We start from the raw sequence: 17,696 nt of genomic DNA on the forward strand, positions 1-17,696 counted from the left end.
TGGTCCTTTATCACAACATGGAGGGTCTCACTAGATTTCTTGAGGATCTCACTACATTTATCGGCGGTTTCTAGAAAGTTCTTGAAAAACCTTAAAAGTGTCGTTTTGAACTCTCTATCCAGTAGTTTGCTTTCCTCCATTTTTGTCATTTGTGTCCTGTTTCTTTGTCTCGGCATTTTTTATGCTTTGCTGTGTCAATAGTGTGGCTTTCTGTGATAAGTGTCCTACAGGGCCCGGTGGCTCAGTCTCCCCAACTACCCGACGGTAGACACTCCCGGTGCACCCCCCTGCGGGCTTTGTGCACAGTCTTGTTGTAGTTAAGCCTTGATTGTTGTAGTTAACACTGGGAGGGAATGACCTCCAGGCCAATTGGCTGTGAGAATCAGCTGTGTCTGCAGTGGGAGAACTTCTGTGCTGAAGACACCCTTATGGGGCAAGACTTGCTTCAGCAGGGCTTTGGTGCTCACTGAGTCTGCCCCCTGAGTGTGTCCCTTACGGATCTGAGGAGTTGTAATCTGGATGGTCCCACTCTGACCACTGGGTACACTGGCTCTTGGATCTAAGGAGGTGCTAATCTAGCCTCTGCCTGAGGCTACCCTGCATGGCTTGGGCGGGGCGGGCGGAGCGAGCAGTATGGCTGCTCTCAAGTTCCATCCCTAGGGACTCTGCCTCACAGAGTCCCAGCAACTGCTGCAAACCTCGGAGAGAAAGCTGCCCTCGAGTTCCGACCGAGGCCAGACAGTCCCACTTCTCCCGTTAGAGTCTGGGTCCCTAGAGACTCACCCAGAACGGGAGCTTAGAGCCTGAGACTCCCTTCCGATTGAAAATGACCTCCTATCCTATTTGATCTTAATCCCATCCATTCTATTCCAAAGGTTAGGGCGTTTCTTATCTCTATTCCAAGGTTACTCTATTGTTCTATTAAGCTACAAGGAAGTAACTGAAGGAGATTATTCTAAGTAAAGATTATGTAGTTTAAGCGTGATTGTTCGTAGTTAAAGTGATTAACTACCCGCCTGGCATTTAGGTAAGGGGTTTTACTGATAAAAATCCTCACCTGGGGAAACGACCTTTCTCAGAGAGGTGGTCCTGTTTAAAACACATAGCATTAAGAGTGGGAGCAAACATATTAAGAACAGTATGCCATATATGCCAGGTCCTTTGAAACATCCCTGCAGTGACTGCGTCAAGCAGCAAGGGTGGATCGGCTTCCAGCAAGAACTTAGTCATATGACCACACGCCTATTTGCAAAGGAAGCTAGCAAATAGAGTTTTGAAAAGCTCGGTACCTTGCTTACTAAATAAAAATTAGGATACTATTGCTAAGGTCGCTATTAGTGGGTAGGCATAGTGATAGATAACTCCCACTTTCAGTGTCTGCCATAGCTCTATAACAGAATAAACCAAATATCAGGGGAAATTTTGGTAATAAGGTAAACATTTCTTATGATGGTATTAAATTTCTTTTTTTTATTTATAAAAGATTTTCTAGAGGGAGGAGAATAAGAGAAGGAGAGAGAGAGAGAAACATCTATGTGAGAGTGATACGTTGATCAGCTGTTTCCTGCACATCGCCTACTCAGGACCTAGCCTGTAACCCTGCATATTCCCTGACCAGGAATCAAACCAGCAACCCTCTGATGCATGAGAAGATGCCCAACCAACTGAGCTACAGCAGCCAGGATAGTGTTAAATTTATTTTTTAAGGGAAAATTTTAAAAGCTGTTTTTCTTTTTTTAAACATATTTTATTGATTTCAGAGAGGAAGGAAGAGGGAGAGAGATAGAAACCTCAATGATGAGAGAGAATCATTGATTAGCTGCCTGACACGCCCCCTACTGGGGATGCAACTCAGGTATGTGCCATGACCAGGAATCCAACCATGACTTCCTGGTTCATAGGTCAACGCTCAACCATTGGGCCACACAGGCGGGTCAGTGGTCAATAAATTTTTAGCAAAGGAGCCAAGAATATATAATGGGGAAACCACAGTCTCTTCAATAAATGGTGTTGGGAAAGCTCAACAGCCACATCCAAAAGAATGAAACTGAACCTCTACCTTTACTATATACAATTCAAAAAGGATTAAAGACTGAATGTAAGACCTGAAACTCCTGGAAAAAAATATAGACAGTAAGTTCCTTAACATCCATCTTGGTAATGCTTTGCTTGGACTTGACACTAAAAGCAAAGGTTACAAAAGCAAAAATAGACAAGTGGAGTTACATTAAACTGAAAAGCTTCTGTACAACAAAGGAAATAACAAAATGAAAAGGCAACCTACAGAATGGAAGAAAATATTTCCAAATCACATATCTGATTTTGGGTTAATATCCAAAATATATAAAGAATTCATTTAACTCAATAATAAACAAAAAACCTCTCAACAAACAAAAAACCAAAAAATATTTTGATTGAAAAATGGGCAGAGGAATTGAGTAGACATTTCCAAAGAAGAGTTACAAATGGCCAATAAGCACATGAAAAGATGCTCAACATCTCTAATCAATAGGAAAATGCAAACCAAAAACACAATAAGTATCACCTCACACCTGTTAGATTGGCTGTCATAAAAAAGACAAGAAATAACAAGTGTTGTGCATTGTTGGTGGGAATATAAGTTGGCGCAATCACTATGGAAGATAATATGGAAGTTTCTCAAAAAATTAAATGTAGAATTATCATATGATCCAGTAATCCTTATGGGTATACATCCAGAGAAAATGCAAATAGTATTTGAAGAGATATGTGCACCCCATGTTTATTGCAACATTATTAACAGTGGCAAAGTATAGGAAAATCAAAGTGTCTATCAACGGATGGGTAAAGATGTAGTGTGTACACACACACACACATGAATATTATTCAGCCATGAGAAACAAGGGCAACATGGATGGACCTTGAAGGTATTATGCTAAGTGAGAGAAGCCAAATAGTGCATGATACTGCTTATATGTGAACTCTAATAAAGCTGACTCACAGAGACTAGAATGGTGGTTACCAGGGCAGACGCTGCTGGGGGGGCGGGGGTGTGGGGGGTGAAGGAGGGAAATGGGGAGATGTTGGTTAGAGTAAAAACTCAATTCAAAGATAGATAAGTTCTGGAGGTCTAATATACAGATTGGTTATATTTGTTAATACTGAATATATACTTGAAAGTAGCTAAGAGAATAGATCTTACATGCTCTCAGCACAAAAATGAAGTAATTATGTGATATGATGGAGGAGTTAGCTAACATTAGAGTTGTAATTGCAATGCAATAAATAAGTGTATCAAATCAACATGTTTTATACCTAAACTCATAGTGTTATATGTTAATTATATAATAATAAGCTGGAAAAAAGTGGGAGTATTAAAAAATACAGTAAAATTAAGAAGGATAGCTAGAGAGAGAGGAGAGAGGGGACTTTAAAAGGTATAAGCCAATATGAAAGACTGTACAAAGTAATGAGAAAAAGAACAAAAGGGATAGAAATGAAAATAATGTTTTTTTAAATTTTTTTTTATTTAAAGAAGAACCAGTAAAAAAGAATGGAAGGAAGAAAGGTAGAGAAGGAAGGAGGGAGGGAAGAATGGAAGGAAGACTGAAAGAGGGCAAGAGGAAGGGGAAGGGAGAGAGAGAAAGAGTGAAGGAAAAGAGGGAAGAAGGAATGAAGTCGGGAAGGAAAGAGGGAAGAAAAGGCAGGCATGTAGGACACAAGCAGGCTAGGGATAGAGAAAGAAAAAGGGAATGAAATGGAGTGAGGAAAGATATTGTAAAAGGCTATAAAAGAAGGAAGGGGAAAGATACAAAGGGAGGAAGTGAGAGGAAAGAGAAGTTTAAATAGAGTGATGAATCAGTAGGAAAGAGTAAAATATAAAAGAAGTGAAAAAATGTGAGCAAGAGAAACAGGGTTTGAAAAGGAGGAACTAGTAAGAAAAGTGCAATTTTGGAAAGCGGGGGGAAAGAAATCTAAAAAGTCAGTTAAAATATTACAGTAAAATATAAGATGGATGGATGATAGATAGGAAGGTTAGGTAGGTAGGAATATAAAATCTGGATAGAGCCATAGATAGGTAATTGATAGTCTATTGAAAGGAGCCAGTAAATAGAGAGTAAAGGAAAGAGGGGAGCTAGAGTAGGATAGGACAGGATAGGAGGAGAGAAAAGGTAGGCTGGTATGCATGCAGACAGGCCCAGAGGGTAAATAGAAAGAAATGCAGAAAAGGAACAAGAAAAAGACTTGGAGAAATGGAATAAGGGAAGGAAAGAATGAAAGAAAGAAGGAGGAAATATGAAATAAAGAGTTGTTTAAAATGGATTAACTTAGAAGAGAAAGTAAAAAAAGAATGGCTGGCATGGGAACATTAAGATAATAACTAGTTAATAAGTATTTGAATGCTTACTGTAAAATGCTTTCAAATTTTCATGTTCATATGAATCACCTGGGATTTTTTGTTAAACTGACAATTCTGATTCAGTAGATCTAGGGTGGGGCCTGATTTTCTGTAGTTCTATGGGCTCCCAGGTGATGTCAATGACAGAGGCTGAGGACTACATTTGAGTAGGAAGGTTCCAGGAGATAATGAGGGGAGGAGTACTAAGAAATTTATTTCAAGTCAGTACCTATCTTGGGTTTATACTTAGCTGATATTTATATTCCTAGTTTAGCTGCTTGTTTTCTTAAAGTTGTATTGGTTGATCTTTGGGACTTCTTTATACCAGTTTTATATGTTTCTTTGAATTTAAAAAAAGGTCCTCAGAGTGGATTCTTTTAGGATAGCAAGAGGGAGGAAGAGTGATAATTCAGAGTGATTACCTAGAAGTTTTGAGAAGTAAAACCTGCAAGAATTTAAAAAGAAGTATCATATTAGACCACTCAGAAGCTCATATATACTCTTCTTGAGAATCTTTTCATAGTGGCTAATCTGTATAGTAGAATTAGACTGCAGATGTTTTGGGAGAAGAAAGAGAGGCATAAATTGGCTTATGATAGCATTTGGAGGCTTGGTTGATAGTATTGATCAAGATAGAAATAATTTTCTAAGTTATATTATGCTTACTTTTCTACATTAGTAAAATAGTCTTTTTTTTCTTCCCATTTTGCTAGTGTTAGTGGAATTCTTAGTAAGAAATCTCTCTGGACAAGGTTTTTTATGCTATGGAAATTTAATTTCATATTTTACATTCCTGGATATACCTGAGATCATATAGTGCAAGAGACTAAATTGCTACATTTAATTATTTGTTTTTTTCTAATTGTAATGTATTTGTTACTGTAATAATATTGTTTAGGGAATTTCATCTGAGTTCAGTGAAATGCACTGGAAATTACGTTTTTGAAAAATAATCCTTTTTGAAAATATAGTATACTAGAGGCCTGGTGTGCACTGGTGGGTCCCTCAGCATAGCCTGTGGGTATCAGGCCAAAACCTGTAGTCTAATGCCACCTGCCTTTCCTGCTCATCCTGGCCCTGCTGCGCTTGCCACCATCACTGCAGCTCAGTGGACTTGCTACCACTCTGCTGCCTTCTTGGGGCTACAGCGGCCAGGCATGAGCCCTGAGTCTGGCATCTGGCTGAGTGGTGCTCCTGTTATGGGAGCGCACTGACCACCAGGGGGCAGCTCCTGCATTGAGTGTCTTCCCACTAGTGGTCATTGTGTGTCATAGTGACCGGTTGACCAGTGTTGGTTGTTTGTTCGCTTAGGCTTTTATATAGATAGATTAGATAGTGTATAAGTGCTGTATTCCTAAATAGATTAACTTATTAATTTGTTGTATTTTATTTCTTTTAGTGTCCTTGAATGAGGTTTTATTGCTAGTGGATACCACACATTTAAAGAGGTTTGGATTATGGAAAAGTAAGGATGATGATCACAGTAAAAGGAGTCTTGCTATCCTTTTCCTCTGGGTCTCATCACATTATCTTCAGGACATTCAGACCCAATTAGAAAACTCTATGTTAAGCCAGCAATGTGAGTATAAAATTATTTCTGAATGTCAGGATAACCTGAGAAGTCCTGTAAATAAATAGTTTTCTTGTAAAGTAATTTAATAAGATGTAATTTCACTGATTTGAAATTAAGTTCATTAAATTAAAAAAAATTTATCCCTTAATATTATGTAAGATAAATTTATTTATTCACATAATTTCTCCTGATACTTTTACTCAGTCAAATGACTTTATTTTCTAAAATAAAAGGAATACCTTATATCTTAGTTACCATCTTTGGCTACCTTTCTTATGAGTTTCTTGCCCTGATTTCGAAATGAACTATGACTGAGCTAATTAGTGACAAAGTTAAATAACATACAGAAGTCTTTAACTTCAACATTTTATTTACTTTCTAAAGAGAAACTCAGTTTACTTATATATCCTTTCTCTAAGACTGGATTGAGTACTTTTCTGTATGTTCCCATAATATTTACACGCGCACACGCGCACACACACACACACACACAGACACGTGTGTGTGTGTGTGTGTGTGTTTAAATTTATTTTGCTATCCTAATTCAAAATTAATTGGGAAGATTTATGATTACATAGAGAAGTTGGAGAAATATAATTAGCCATTTATAATCATTATCAGGGAAGAGAATGTCATTTGAGACCACTGTTGAAATGACTGATTAAAGAAAATGATATTGAAGGAAGTATTTGGAACATTTTTTAAATTAATAAATTTGATATATGGAGGAGGGTAGAGAAAAATAATTAATTGCTTTGTTATCATTCATTCATTTATTTATATATCCAGTAACAAATATTTAGTAGACCTCCTAAACACCAGGTCAATATCCTGTGGAGTTTACAGTCTAATGCAGTAAGGAGTCTAAAAATTGTCAATTTTGGTTCTAGTTACTAATGGCCAATTTTGGGATTTAATTTGCTTGGATTACTTTGCTAGTGGTTATATACCAACCTTACTGTTAATAATAGTCAAGTTATTTTAATTATAATACACTTGAAAAACAACGCTATTGATAAAAATTGTTGTCATTTTTTTTAATAGCAAAATCCAGTGAATTCATTTTCCTTGAGCTACACAATCCTATTTCACAAAGAGAAGAATTGAAATTGAAAGATATTATGACAGAAATAAGTACAACCACTGGAGAATTAGAGCTTTCTTACCCATTGTCTTGGGTTCAGGCATTTCCTTTATTTCAGAACCTTTCTTCGAAAGAAAGTTCTTTTATTCATTATTACTGTGCTTCAACTTGTTCCTTCCTTGCTGCTGCTGCTGAAGAAACAAAGATGCAATCAATATCTCAGGTTAGCACATGATTAATATAATTGGTGAGGGGGTGGGAAAAGGTTTGGTGAAAATTCTTTCATTGAAATTAGGCTGATTTCAAAATGCTGTTTTGTCTAAAGGGCACAATAGCCAACCTGAAAGAACTCCCAGTGCCAAAGCTAGAACAGTTTGATCAGCAAACTCAGTAATGATAGTATGTGATTATAACTAAAGAATAACATGAATACCAAAAAATTTATATTGATATAAATAAATAACTGAATTAATGAATGAATACATAAATAATAAATGATGGATAAGGGACACGTCTTTCTTAGAAAAGTATTCCAATTAATAAATATAAAGAATGAGAGAAATATAAAACCACCATTAGAAAAATCATAGTATGATTGGGTGCTAAATTTAATTGCTGAAAATTTAAGGAGAAACATGATAAGTGCATAATCTCAAAATCTCTTCCCCAATATATTTATTAATTACAAAAAGTAGTAACAGTGGAGAATCCTGGCAGATATCACCTTAACCCAAGTGATCTAAGTTAATACCACCAATAATAAGACATTCTGACTTAATACCTGTCACATCATACACTGAGAAGGGTACATCACTTCTGTGGTATTCTTGCAATACTGTATAATCTCAGTCTAATCATGAGAAAAAACCCAGAGAAACCAGGTTACAAAATAACTGATTGATACTTTTTAAAAATACAAAAGTTATGAAAGATAAGGGAAGATTGAAGCATTGTAAGGTCCTGAAATAGGAAAAAGATATTAGTGGAAAACTAGTTGAAATCAGAAGAAAGTATGTAGTTTACCATATAATATTATACCAGGGTTGATGTCTTAGTTTTGATAATTGTACTACGGTTATATAAGATGTTAATATTACTGGAATCTGGGAGAGGCTTGTTTTTTGCAATTCTTCTGTAAGTCTAAATTACCTTAAAACAATTCATAGTAAGTTTAAATATGCTCTTTTTAAAAAAAGTAACTCTAGAGAGAAGCATGTTTATTAGGTTTGCTGTGGAGCATGCATGTGCATGTATACCTACACACAGGACAGTCTGGGCAGGGGCTAATCTGTTATTTAGAAGGCTTGTAGGAAGCCACATTAGGAAGACAAGGTGTGAGATTTTCTTTCTTTATGTATACACTAGAGGCCCAGTGCATGGAAATTCATGCATTGGAGGGGGGTCCCTCAGCCCGACCTGCCCCCTCTCACAGTCCGGGAGCCCTCAGGAGCAGGAGTGACCAGTGATCAGGGGAAGGCGATGCCCTCATCACACCTCTGCTGCTGCCACAGCCGGCAGCGCAAGCCTCAGCTGGCCCAGGTTACCTGCGCCTTGAGCTGGCCCTGGGCGTCTGGGCAGCTGCCATCCAAGGTTTGCCTGCGCCTCGGCCAGCCCTGCTTGCCTGAGCCTCAGTCAGTGGTGGGTGCAGGAGGATCTGAGGCCCCGGCGGGGCCGTGGGGATTCTGGCAGCAGGCGCAGGGAGCTGCTGGCCTGCCCCTGCTGTGGGCGCCACCATCTTGTGAGGGCATGACAGTCAATTTGCATATTACCTCTTTATTATATAGGATTGTAACAATTTTGCATGCTAACTATATTGTATATACAAATTTACATTCTACTTTTCCATTTAATAATAGAATATTAATTTATATTATTATAAACTCAGTCCCTCTTTAAAAATTTTTTCTATTATCAGCTTTTTTGTTCATTTTGAGCTGCACAGATTTTCTTTTAATTATAAAGCTCATATTTATAAGTAACACTTCAATTGAAACTTTGATTATGTACAATATCTTTTGATCAATAGTATTTTGATGCTTATATCTTTGCCTGCGCCTCGGCATATAATATCGTGATTTGGATTTTTTTTTAGTCACATTTTCTCTTTACAAGTCTAGATTTTGACTGTTCTTTTCAGAGTTTATGTGTATTTATGTATCTATAAGGAGACTTTTCTCCCCATTTCCTGTCAGCCCTCAAATATAGATGCAGCCAAACCTAATTACACCTTCCTGCAGAAGCAAAGTAGCGGTTGCTACTCACTTTCTATTACAACTAACCCAGATGAAGAATGGCGAGAAGTCAGGCACACTGGACCTGTTCAGAAGTATGTACTGTGTCATGTCCTGTTTGTAATAGGTGGGCACACTAGTCGTTTTCACTCATGTTGCTGATTTTAGTTTACCTTTTTAAATGTTTTGAGTTTTACTTTCACACTGGAATGGCTAATAATGAAAATAATGCTTTTTCTAAATTTATGAGAAAGTTAAAAAAAATTTTATTAAGTAAAACAATGGTGCCATTTCATTTAGTTTTATGTTAATAAGACAGAAATAGCAGCCAAACTATAAAATTTTGTAAGATTAAAGCATTTATTGAAAATATTTAAATAGCAATGTATGACTTTTAAAATTACATATTTTATGTCTGAATATATAATAGGAAAATGAAATTATTTATTAAAGTGTGCCTCAATTTAAGGTATTTTAGAATTTATCAGAACTTCCCTTTCAGAAATTGCTTTTTTTGTTTATATTTCATCTTTTTTAAAAAATATATTTTATTGATTTTTTTACAGAGAGGAAGGGAGAGGGATAGAGAGTTAGAAACATCGATGAGAGAGAAACATTGATCAGCTGCCTCCTGCACACTCCCCACTGGGGATGTGCCCGCAACCAAGGTACATGCCCTTGACCGGAATTGAACCCGGGACCCTTCAGTCTTCTGGCCGATGCTCTATCCACTGAGCCAAACCGGTTAGGGCTATATTTCATCTTTTATATATCTTCTCATAGTGGGAAGGCAGAATCAGGTGTCTGTGCATTTGAGGGTGGTTTTATTCCTCTGTGTATTCCTTTTCTGTGTTTTAGGGGAAAAAACACCACATGAAAGCACAGGATAGGAAAATAGCTGATAAATAGAAACTATAATATTAGCATTTAAAATTTTCACAGTCTTTTTTGGTTTAGGTGCCATGCTTATCAAGATTAAGTCAATTGCAGATGACTTTTATCTTCTTAAATCTTTCTAGTTCAAGAAGTACATATTATACCTTTATTATTTACTATACTAGTGGCCTGGTTCATGAAATTTGTGCACATTAAAAGGGAATTAATTAGAGGAAATATTTTAACATTGCTATTTGTCCTTTATAATAGAAGTGTCAGAGATGAAAGAAAATTAGTAAAGTGTATATGAAAATAATATATACATTTACTAATAAAGAAACAGTAACAGCATCACATCCCCAGCCGGTGTTAGGCGGGGATGCAGCCTCACGTCATGACCTCACTGCACACGCAGCCTTGTCCACCCAAACCTGCCGCAAATGCAGCCTCCTGCTGATCGGTCGTTACAGCATGAGGGTGTCATGACCATTTGCATATTACCCTTTTTTTAGCATAGATTTGTGCACTTATCTATGCCAAGATTATAGTTGTGAATTCACAGCTGCTACTGGTCTTATTTCTGAACTTCAAGAGAGGATATTAGAAGAAAGATGCCTAGTCAGTTGTCATCTGTTTTCTACTTCTTTTTGATTGTGTCCTAATTATTTCTTTCCCTTATGTTCTCTTAAGTTTTACATTATAAGCTCTTTATTATAGGAAACTTGCCTCCTTAAGCTCCCTATTATTTCCATTACCCAGCTGCTGGCTTACACTAGCCACCAGTAGAGCATAGTGTTTGACAGCTGGCTCTTCTGATTAGAAAGGAACTAGGAATCTGAATAGGGATTCACTCATTAGAGTTGGAAAGTATACCATAGGGAAATAATCCATGGTTTTATTATATCAGTTTGTTGAAAGTTAAAAATTATACAGAAGATAGACATCCTCACTGGTATTGTGATTGATTGTGAGATATAACCTATAGATTTAAGAGATATTGAGGCCAGCCTACATGAGAAGGATTGGAAAGGAAAATATGCTCAATGGGACTACTATTATTAGCTTCTGAAAATTAAGGGAGGAAAATATAATTGCTTGTATCCTGTCAAATAATTTTTACTCTATATATTTTAGTTATTTGAAGACTATTACCCTGTTATTGTACCATATGACAAATCTTTTTGATACTAGAATTTTTAATACCAATATACTTTAACTTTATTTTTACTTTTAAGGTTGATTGTATATCCTCCACCACCTACCAAGGGGGGATTAGGAGTAACTAGTGAAGATCTGGAGTGCTTAGAAGAAGGGGAGTTTCTTAATGATGTAATTATTGATTTCTACCTTAAGTAAGTACAATGCTAAATGATCTTCTCATTTGTTTTACAGGTGTTGATGTGAATCTTAAAGTAAATGTTTTTATATCTGAAGTATTTAACTCTTGATAAAAGTAACCTGCCAAGATACTAGATTTGGAAATTTTTTGATTACAAACGTTTTCTAGAGTTGACTAACTCAGTTGTATTCTCTTATTTCCAGTAGATACTATGTACTTCAGAAGAGCTACTGTTTTTTAGTTTATTTTAGTTTTTGTTTGTTTTTGATTTATTCTTCTTTGACTATTATTGTGATGAAGGAACTACTTACATAATTACAAATCACTTTGGGAACTAATTGAAAAGAAGCAACTCTGTGTAGTTATCTATTGTGTCTTTAAGCACAATTAAGAGTTAACAGTCATTTTAAAAATCCATACCACTATTTAAAAAAGAATAACTTTCAAATTTTTGTATAGCGAAGCTGAAGGGATAGGGAAGTTTTTTCAACCTTCATGCCTTCATTTTGTACTGTATCCCTTCACTTCTTTTAGATGTCTCTAATTATTTCATTGAACCCCCTCAAACTAAATTTATTGTCATTTTACCTAAGCCCTATTTTACTGATAATCCAGTACTTAGTCTAGTCACTCAGGTCCCAAATCTCACACTAGCATTTACTCTTTATCCTTGACATTGTAGATTTAAGCTCTAGAAGTTTAATATGGGTCCTTTTTTATATCTTCCATGTCTCTATTTAGTTATAGTAACTGTTTGGAATATAGTTATGATAACTGTTTCATTGTCCTTTTCTACTTATTCTAATATCTGTGTCAATTTTGGATCAGTTTTTCTTCTCATTGTGAGTGTTTTTATTTTGTGTGGTTTTGCTTCTTTGCATGTCTGGTGATTTTTTATTGGGTGCTGGGCATTTTTGTATTCCTACAAATATTAATTGAATTTTATTATGGAACACAGATTTTTTGGAAGCAGTTTGATGCTTTTAAGGGTCATGCTTTTAGTGATTTGTTAGCCAAGACCAATAAATTAATCCTGACCTCTGAGGAAAGACCTTTCAGAGTGTCCTACCCGGGGCCTCGTGAATCATGAGGTATGCCAGCCTAGCTGGTAGGAAAAGGCATTATTCCCATGGCCTGTGGAAATGCTGGGTATGGTTCTATGTCATCTTTTCTGGTAGTGTTTTCCCTCAGCCGTGGGTATTTTCCTTACACCCGTACAGTGATCAATATGCTGCTGACTACTTGAGGAGAACTTTCTGAAGATGTTTGGAGTTCTCTATGCAGACAGTTCTTTTCTTTCCAATATTCAGATCTGCGAACCCTGGCTGCCTTGGTCTCTTCTGATTCACATCCATCTCTTTTTTATTTATTTATTTTTTTATTTTTATTTTTTAACCACCGGGAGCCCATCTGATGTCAATACATAACCTACACATTACACCATTCATTTTTTCTGAAAACTTTTTGTTAAAATTCACAGATCCTTGTTATAAAACATGCAGTGAAACAAAAAAGCTACAAATGGAACTCCCATTTGACCCTGTGATCCCACATCCATCTCTTTAACTCGGGGAGTCTGTCAGGCCTCATGGGTTACTCCTGTGCTGTAGCCTGGAAACTGTCAAGGCAGTACCGGGGGCATTAGTGGAGCTTACCTTGTTTCACATTTCTCAAAGATCACTGTTCTTTGTTGCCTGATGTCCAGGGTTTTAAAAATGATTGTTTTACATTTTTAATTTTTTGTTTTTTTTTCAAGCAGAAGGGTAAATCTGATCCTTATTATTCTATCTAGACTGGGAGTGAAAGTCTTCATTATCATGGACTCTTTATCCCCCCCATTCGCTTTCTACATATTGAGTTGCCAATTTTAACAGATTCTGTCTCTCAAGTTCATTTAGTCTCTTTTGTTGTCATGATCTTTCTAGTACTCCTTATCTCACCTAAATTGTAATTCTGCCTTTTTAAGTAGTCTCCCTGTATCTTTTGTCTCTGTTTTGTTGTCTATTGAGTATGTTTTTTTAACTTTATTTTTCTTAAACTGCCCTAAGAAAGCAATTCTTGGGAACTTTTAGTAATATTACCTGTCAAAATGAGTTCAAACACAGTCTGGCATTTGAGGATCTTGATATTACACCAATCTATCTTTTCAGCCTTATACATATATATGCACTACATAGTCCAGCAAAATTGAATTATAAACAGTTTGCTAAACAAAGCCCATCCCTATTCACACTTCTGTGTTAATGCTCTGTTTTTCCTGCTTCCTGGAATTCTCACCTCTTATTTCAACTTATTGAAATTTTATTCCTTTTCAAGGTTCCTTGCAAGTGGTACCTTTGTGAAACGTTTCCTGATCTTACAGTTATTATTAACTCACATAAAACTTCATTTGTATCTCTTTCATGGTACTTATACTATTTTGCCTTATTTTAAAGTTACTTGGTAGTTTTATAATTATTCTCCCTCTAAAGGTTAAGCACTTTGAATCTTACTTATTTTTTGTTGCCTATAATAGTATCAAATTTATATTTTATGAGATGAAATAGATCATTTTTTATATTTTAATATGTTCTTTGGGATTAACTAATAAAATTTTATTTTTAATGCAGATTTAATAGTATTTTTCTGCCGAACCGGTTTGGCTCAGTGGATAGAGCGTCGGCCTGTGGACTCAAGGGTCCCAGGTTCGATTGCGGTCAAGGGCATGTACCTTGGTTGTGGGCACATCCCTAGTGGGGAGCCTAGTGGGGAGCATGCAAGAGGCAGCTGATCGATCTCTCTCATCGATGTTTCTAACTCTCTATCCCTCTCCCTTCTTCTCTATAAAAAAATCAATAAAAAAATATTTTTTTAAAAAATAGTATTTTTCTATAGTTCCTTTTCATGGAACTGCCTATATATGTATTCCTTATTTTCAGAGGGGATTCTAACTTCATTTTTTAAGCTACTTTCTATTTATTTTCTAAATTGATGAATAACTTTCAAGTAGTAAAGTATAAAGCTGATTTTCACATATGTATACACCCATTTTAATCATCATTCAGATCAAGCATTCTTTGTGTCTCCTTCCCTGTAGTATATCTTTCCCATAATCACATTATAGAAAAACTTCACAGTTTTTTTGTCTGTTACGTTTTAAAAAAAAAAATTGTAAGGTAATTTTCAAACATGCATGAACATTAAAAATAGTAGAGTTCTGCCCTAACCTGTGTTTCCCCGTGGTTGGAGCACAGGCACAGGTACCTAAGGGTCTTGGGTTCGATTCCCAGCCCTGGTTGGGGTGGTGTGGGAGGCAACCAATTAGTGTGTCTCTCTTACGTTGATGTCTCTCTCTCTCTCCCCCTCCTTTCATCCCTTCCACTTTCTAAAAAACCAATGGGAAAAATACACTCAAATGAGTTTTAACAACAAACAAAAAAAGGAATAGTTGAATTCTCTGATCATGAAAGGTTTAATTATTCAATGATTGAATTATAATCTTATATTGAAGGATTTTTAGTATAGAAGTGAACTAAGAATTTATAGATTATTCATGTTTCAGAATTAAGATTTTTTTCTTTCCTCTTCTTTTGTGTCTGTAGTATAAATATGGTATTCAACACAGAAGATAGTATTTGTTAAGTGAATAAATGAATAAGTGGGCAATTTCTGCTTTAAACAGTCTTCGTGCAGGTCTTTGAAGTAACTAAAAAACAAAAAGAACTGAAATCAGAGCAAATTGCAAGATTGCTTTGAATCTAATTGAATATAAAAATGAAGATTCCCAGAACACATAAGATAATAGTGGGAAAACCAGGTAAAATCTAAAAATAATTTAATTTTGTGGTGTTGCTACTTTACCAGGTATCTTATATTGGAAAAGGCATCAAGTGAACTTGTTGAACGAAGTCACATTTTTAGTAGCTTTTTCTATAAATGCTTGACGAGAAAGGAAAATAACTTAACAGAAGATAATCCAAATCTTTCGTAAGTCTATCTTTCAATGTACTTACATTTTGAGAGGCAAATATACCATTTTGATGTTTCTAATGAAATAATCTCGTATAGTGTTCCCTTGAAGAGTAATATTACCACTTGTATAGGTGCTGGGCCTGTTGTTCTGTGAGACATTCTCACCCTTCCATGGTGCTGCTCTCTCTCACAGGGAGGCTGACTCTTGCAGGCTTCATTTCCAATTGCACTTCCTTGGGGGGACACTGGGAGTTGGAAAGGAAGAAACTAGGTTATTTCTTCTTTACCTTCCACCATGGGCAGTAATTCTGGCAGTTTCTCACCCTACAGTATAAGCTTCATGAGGTCAGGGACTTTATCTGCCTTATTTTCTACTATCCCGAGTGCCTTTTACTCAGTGCTTGGTACATGCCAGGAACTCAAAGAAAAAGATAAATAATAATGTTTAGGGGAGAGAACTGTTAGACATTTGATTGAGGATTTTCTACACAGTTAGGAACTGAGAATAAGATTAATCTGTGGCTCCCATATTCCTCCTAATCTCCTTGCCCCATCCTATGTGTAATATATTCCCAATCAAATAAAGTTAACATAATCAGGAAATCTACCAAACACTAACATAACACAGAAAACTTGGCATTCTTGTGAGTTTCAAATGGAAAATTAACAGACTATATACTAGAGGAAAGCAGTTGTTTATAATCTTGTAATGGTTGGGCCATTCTGAAATAGAAAAATTCAGTGAACATGTGACTCCAGATTATTTTATGAAGTTAGTCTTCTACATATAGTCTTCATTCCTATCACATCTTTTAGCCCTTTCTGAATCCCATCTTACTTCTCATGTCTACCCTTGCAAGTTTGGTTAGTCAGATGAACAGATATTGGGCAAAGATGTCTGTTTCCTATATTACTTGGTATATAAATCTTCAAGAACTTAATGATTTGTTTCATTCCCTGTATAAAAAGAGGTTCTTCAGGGGATGGATCCCTGATCCAGAAGTCACATACACCTCCCTTATGCCGTGGTTAAATGCCATCCCCTTCCTAAAATTATTTTTTGACATCCAAACTTGGTTTGATATCTTCCCTTAACTTCCCTGATGGATTTAGTAAAGCAGCGGTGGGGAACCTTTTTCCTGCCAAGGGCCATTTAGATATTTATAACATCATTCACTTAGTATAATTCACTTAATATAAGTTGCTATGAATAAAGCTCCTAGATTTATTGAATTTCGAGTCCCACCTGTGGTTGCCTTGGCGGGGCCAGACCAAATGATTTCTCAAGCTTTACCAGGCCCGTGGACTTTCCCCACCCCTGATTTAAAGAAAATAAACTATTCCATATTTGTTTTTTGTGTTTGTCACAACCCTTTTATAGGTGGCTTTCCTAGATCTGTAGTGTAATTCCTTATGACACTTATATTTTAGTTATTTGTTGTGTTGTTTTTTTTTCTGCTCTCATTTTAAAATAAATTCCTTTAGGTCAGTGTGGGTGATGTTATTATTTGTTCTTAGGAACCTAATAAATATTTGTTGAAGAAATAAAATGAAAGATGGATTTACTTAACTCATTCTCATAGTTTCTTTATATATGAAATGAAGGGAGACGAGTGTCACCTTTAAAGATCTAAGTCTTAGATCTTTAAAGGTGATTCTAAGAACATATGCCTCCTTCTTCCTCTTTAATTATGTTTTAAAACACCTTCCTATTCATAGATATAACATTTAGACAATTCTGTTAAGGTTTAATAATAGTGTTTTATACCACGTGAAGATGGAACTAAACAGGATAAATAAGTATGGTTGTTTATATTCAGTTATGCCACTTGTAGAATCTACATAACATTTTATACATTGTTGCCTTTCTTCTATTACATTATTTATAAACAGGGATCAGATTTAAAAATACCCAGGAGTTAATAAAAAGAGACAATTTTCTAGTGTGTTATATATCTTGAAAAGGATGGTTAGATAAACTAAACCTAGCAGTTTTCAGTTATAAAAATGACTCTTGAAATCCTTATTTTAAAATTTTAATTATTTATATATCAAATATATCTATCTTTCATATGCCCAGAATGGCACAAAGAAGACATAAAAGGGTAAGAACATGGACTCGCAACGTAAACATCTTTAATAAAGACTACATCTTTGTGCCTGTAAATGAATCGTGAGTATTTCCGATTATTTCAAAACAAAATTGGAGGGAGTGCAGAAAAAGTATTTGGGGTGTGTTTAGATAGATGATCAGTAAAAAGTGT

The 17,696-nt window shown here is 35.8% G+C and overlaps 1 protein-coding gene across 11 annotated transcripts in view; it reads left to right on the forward strand.

Annotated features, from left to right (window-relative positions):
• Positions 1-17,696, forward strand: part of SENP7 (SUMO1/sentrin specific peptidase 7) — a 159,520-nt gene that overhangs the window by 133,653 nt on the left and 8,171 nt on the right. For all 11 annotated transcript variants that reach the window (XM_015571282.1, XM_006774977.2, XM_015571281.1 and 8 more), the window contains 6 exons: positions 5,778-5,957; positions 6,996-7,258; positions 9,228-9,361; positions 11,378-11,494; positions 15,325-15,447; positions 17,513-17,605. In XM_015571282.1, the coding sequence (XP_015426768.1) occupies positions 5,778-5,957; positions 6,996-7,258; positions 9,228-9,361; positions 11,378-11,494; positions 15,325-15,447; positions 17,513-17,605 (910 nt within the window). The remainder of the gene's footprint in view (positions 1-5,777; positions 5,958-6,995; positions 7,259-9,227; positions 9,362-11,377; positions 11,495-15,324; positions 15,448-17,512; positions 17,606-17,696) is intronic.

The sequence above is a fragment of the Myotis davidii genome, unplaced genomic scaffold, assembly GCF_000327345.1.
Source record: "Myotis davidii unplaced genomic scaffold, ASM32734v1 scaffold48, whole genome shotgun sequence".
Lineage (NCBI taxonomy): Eukaryota > Metazoa > Chordata > Mammalia > Chiroptera > Vespertilionidae > Myotis > Myotis davidii.